At 47.5% G+C, this 4,394-nt stretch overlaps 1 protein-coding gene across 1 annotated transcript; it reads left to right on the top strand.

The window, feature by feature from the left end:
* Positions 1 to 425: 425 nt before the first annotated feature.
* On the top strand, positions 426 to 2,540 carry LOC112091714 (protein NYNRIN-like). Its single transcript, XM_024165977.1, has 3 exons — positions 426 to 854; positions 1,065 to 1,855; positions 1,907 to 2,540. Exons 1-3 carry the CDS (start codon positions 426 to 428, stop codon positions 2,538 to 2,540), a joined length of 1,854 nt encoding a protein of 617 aa, XP_024021745.1.
* Positions 2,541 to 4,394: the final 1,854 nt, after the last annotated feature.

The raw sequence follows: 4,394 nt of genomic DNA, 5'->3' as shown, positions 1-4,394 counted from the left end.
CCACAGCGGGACATGGGATGCTGAGTTTTATGGACGCCTACTCCGGATACAACCAGATCCCCATGCATCCAGCCGACGAGGAACACACATCCTTCATAACCGACAGCGGCCTCTACTGCTACAAGGTGATGCCTTTTGGCCTGAAGAATACGGGGGCTACCTACCAAAGGCTCGTGAATAAGATGTTCGCTCAACAGCTCGGCAAAACAATAGAGGTCTATGTCGACGATATGCTTGTGAAAAGCGCCAGGGCCAGCCAGCACGTCGACCATCTGGGTGAAATGTTTGGTGTATTGAGAAAATTCGACATGAGACTAAATCCCCAGAAATGTGCCTTTGGAGTTGGGTCGGGGAAATTCCTCGGTTTTATGGTCAGCAACTGAGGGATAGAAGCTAACCCTGAGAAGATTAAAGCCCTACAGGATATGCGGTCCCCAACTAAGTCAAAGAAAGTGCAAAGGTTGATAGGATGTGTCGCTACCCTAAACAGGTTTATATCAAAAGCAACAGACAAATGCGTCCCCTTCTTCGACGCTTTGAAAGGAAGCAGGCGCTTTGAGTGGATACCACAATGTGAAGAGGCCTTCCAAAAATTGAAGGAACATTTGGGCAAGCCCCCAATTATGTCAAAACCAAACCCCGATGAAGAGCTTAGCGTATACCTCTCCATGTCCCAACATGCCGTAAGCTCCGTATTAATAAGAGAAGAAGAAAGGGTGCAATTGCCAATCTACTACGTGAGCAAAAGGCTCCTCGACACCGAGTTGAGATATAGCGAAATGGAATGCTTGGCCCTCGCCCTAATGGTAGCTTCAAGGAAGCTTCGGCACTATTTCCAATCCCACACAATACGGGTTCTTACAAACCACCCGTTGAGACAGGCTCTACAAAAGCCCAAAACTTCCGGGCGACTTCTTAAATGGTCAGTAGAATTAAGCCAATTCGACATTAAATAGGTGCCAAGGACTGCGATCAAGGGCCAGACGCTGGCTGATTTTCTAGTCGAGTTCTCCCATAGACCGGCTCCCGCCGCACCTGAAAGCGTCGAGAATACATAATGGAAGCTCTACGTAGATGGAGCGTTGAGCGATAACGGGTCAGGAGCCGGCGTCTTGTTGATAAGCCCAGAAGGCCACAAGATTACCTCGGCGGTTCAATTTAAATTCAAGGCGTCGAACAATGAGGCAGAATACGAGGCGCTAATTGCGGGGTTGCGATTGGCCAGCCACCTAAAGATCGAGAGGCTCAGCATCTTCAGCGATTCTCAATTGGTCGTCGGGCAAGTGAAAAAAGAATACCAAGCGCACGGTGTGAAAATGGGAGCGTACTTGAGAAAGGTAAAGGAAGAACTCATCAAGTTTAAAAACTACGAGATACTTCAGATACCACGAGCCAAAAATGCAAACGCCGACGCTCTAGCAAAGCTAGCATCTTCGAAAGATTCTGGCACACTAGGGGTCGTTCCCATCAAAGAATTGGAGCGGCCGACCATTGAGGAAAAAGCTAAGGCATTAATCGTCCAAACAGATGAAAATTGGATGACGCCACTCATCCAATACCTAATGGACGCACAACTGCCAAGCAATAAGGACGAAGCTAGATGGATCAGATACCGAGCTGCTAGATACTTATTGTATGATGGTTTGCTTTACCGACGAGGCTACTCAACACCTCTACAGCGGTGCCTGGATGATGCTGAAGCCCAGAAGGTCCTCCGAGAAATCCATGAAGGAGTCTGCAGTAATCATACTGGGGGACAGTCTTTAGCTCTTAAGGTTTTGAGGCAAGGATACTACTGTCCCACGCTAAAAAAGGACGCTTTCCAATACGCCCGACGTTGCGATAAATGCCAGAGGTATGCCACAATTCCTTGAGCACCCCCAAAAAATTTAACCTCCATTCTCAGTCCATGGCCCTTCGCCAAATGGGGGGTTGACCTGATCGGGCCACTACACCTTGCACCTGGAGGCTTTAAGTTTGCCATCGTCGCGGTAGACTACTACACGAAATGGGCAGAGGCAAAGGTTTTAACTACGATCACGGAAGCAGCCTACACCAAATTCATGTGGGACAACATTGTGTGCAGGTTCGGGGTTCCCCACTCAATAGTATCTGACAACGGAAAACAGTTCGACAATGCCTCAACGCGCAGATTCTGCCACAGTTTAGGCATTCAGAAAGACTTCTCGGTGCCAGTCCATCCACAATCTAATGGACAAGTCGAGGCGGTCAATAAAATATTAAAGTATACCCTCAAAAAGAGACTCGACGATCTAAAAGGGAAATGGGCCGAGGAACTCCCCAAGGTCTTATGGGCATACAGAATGACGAGCCGAACTACTACGGGTGAAACACCTTTCTCCATGACGTATGGCGTCGAGGCAGTGCTCCCTGTAGAAATCGAAACGCCGACCTTAAGAACCGTCATCCACAACGACGACGACAACATAGAAGGCATGAACAGAGAACTCGACTTATTGGAAGAAAAGAGGCTCGACTCCCAACTACGCCTCACCGCCTATCAGCAAAGAGCAGCATGATATTACAATAAGAGAGTTCGACAAAGGAGGTTCACCCCAGGAGACCTAGTATTAAAAAGGGTAACACAGAGTACAAAACCCAAAAATATTGGTCCACTGGGCCCAACTTGGGAAGGGCCCTACCGCATAAGGGAAGTGTTGCGCCCTGGCACCTACATTTTGGAAAGTCTCGGCGGCAAAAGAATTTAACACCCATGGAATGCAGAACAACTAAGGCTGTACTATCAATAGTGTATGTAATTCTTACGCATCCCAATTGTACATTCTTACGAATAAAATAAATTGATATGTTTGCAGAAGGAAAGGAATTCACCCCTTAATAACATGTCTGCTTAAAAAACCAAGGTATATTAAACAGACATGGGGGGACAAAGGTCTACGGATCGCTAAAAAATGACACGACGACCCCAAGGGGTGAAATCGATGTCAGATCCTCCAAGGAGGAAAGACGAACACTTAGCAAAATTCTAAGTAATTTTCTAAGGCGACGACCCCAAGGGGTGAAATCTGTGTCAGATCTTCCAAGTAGGAAAGACGAACACTTAGCAAAATTCTAAGAAATTTTCTAAGGCGACGACCCTAAGGGGTGAAATCGGCGTCAGATCCTCCAAGGAGGAAAGACGAACACTCAGCAAAATTCTAAGGAATTTTCTAAGGTGACGACCTCAAGGGGTGAAATCGGCGTCAGATCCTCCAAGGAGGAAAGGCAAACACTTAGCAAAATTCTAAGGAGTTTTCTAAGGCGACGACCCTAAGGGGTGAAATCGGCGTCAGATCCTCCAAGGAGGAAAGGCAAACACTTAGCAAAATTCTAAGGAATTTTCTAAGGCGACGACCCCAAGGGGTGAAATCGGCGTCAAATCCTCCAAGGAGGAAAGGCAAACACTTAGCAAAAATTCTAAGGAATTTTCTAAGACAACGATTGCAAAGCAAGGTACGAATAAAATCCGCTATCTTTATAAAAAGTACAGATGAAATATAAAGATGTCCAAATCAATATCAAGTTACAAACACGAAAAAAAAAGAGAAAGAAAGGTAAAAATTTCTTAGGCCTCGCCGCCAGCCGCCGATTCATCGCCATTACCAGGCGGGGAAAGGTTGTCGTCGCCAGTAGGAGGAGGACAAGTATAGAGGAAGCTGAAGTCCCACTCAGGACGCTCTTTTTTGACCAAATCAACGATCTGTTGACCCGCGGATTGAAAATCCTTAGTACGGATGTCGATGAGCTCCGGAGAAGCCTTGAACTCCTCAATAATTTCAGCACACTTGGCGTCAAAAGTAGCTGCAACCTCGGCTTCGGCTTCCCTCTTTCCCCCGGCCTTCCCTTTGGCCTTCCCTTCGGCAAAATATTTTTTCACCGCCTCAGCTGCTTCGGCCAACTTTGCATCGGACAGGTTTGCCAGCTTCGTAAGCTCCTCGACCAAAGCAGTCAACTTGGCCAGTTCACCTTCCAAGCTCGACAGTTTGGCCACGGCCAGGTCTTTCTCCTCGACGGCATCCGCGCACTTTTTCTTGGCATCGTCGACAAGAGAGTTAAGCTTGGCCTCCACACTGTCCATCTCCTTATCACGCTCCTCAACCTTAACTAGGTCGAGGAGATTGAGAATGGCGAGGATTAGGCCCTGACAAATTGGAGGTCAGAAAATAAGGATGCAAAGCGGCGAAACTAGCAAAAATGAAAGACAGCTCGATCAAGTCTTACGTGAATTTGGAAGGAGATCTACTTTCGCTGGCGATCAACCAAAGAAGATTGAGTGGCAGCAACCCAGTGTGGCTCGAGAAAAGACTCATACAGAGCCTGGAAGGCAAGGGAGAAGCAAGGGGAAAGGTTCAGCATCGCCCCAATCTTGGCGT

The sequence above is a fragment of the Morus notabilis genome, unplaced genomic scaffold (assembly GCF_000414095.1).
Source record: "Morus notabilis unplaced genomic scaffold, ASM41409v2 Scaffold203, whole genome shotgun sequence".
NCBI classification, from domain to species: Eukaryota; Viridiplantae; Streptophyta; class Magnoliopsida; order Rosales; family Moraceae; genus Morus; species Morus notabilis.
This window is presented reverse-complemented; position numbering and strand designations above follow the sequence as displayed.

Coding starts and splice junctions, on each gene's coding strand:
- LOC112091714 (XM_024165977.1), top strand. CDS start 426: ATGCGGTCCCCAACTAAGTCAAAGAAAGTGCAAAGGTTGATAGGATGT. Junction 855..1,064: donor TCCAATCCCACACAATACGG/GTTCTTACAAAC, acceptor ACATAATGGAAG/CTCTACGTAGATGGAGCGTT. Junction 1,856..1,906: donor CGTTGCGATAAATGCCAGAG/GTATGCCACAAT, acceptor CTCCATTCTCAG/TCCATGGCCCTTCGCCAAAT.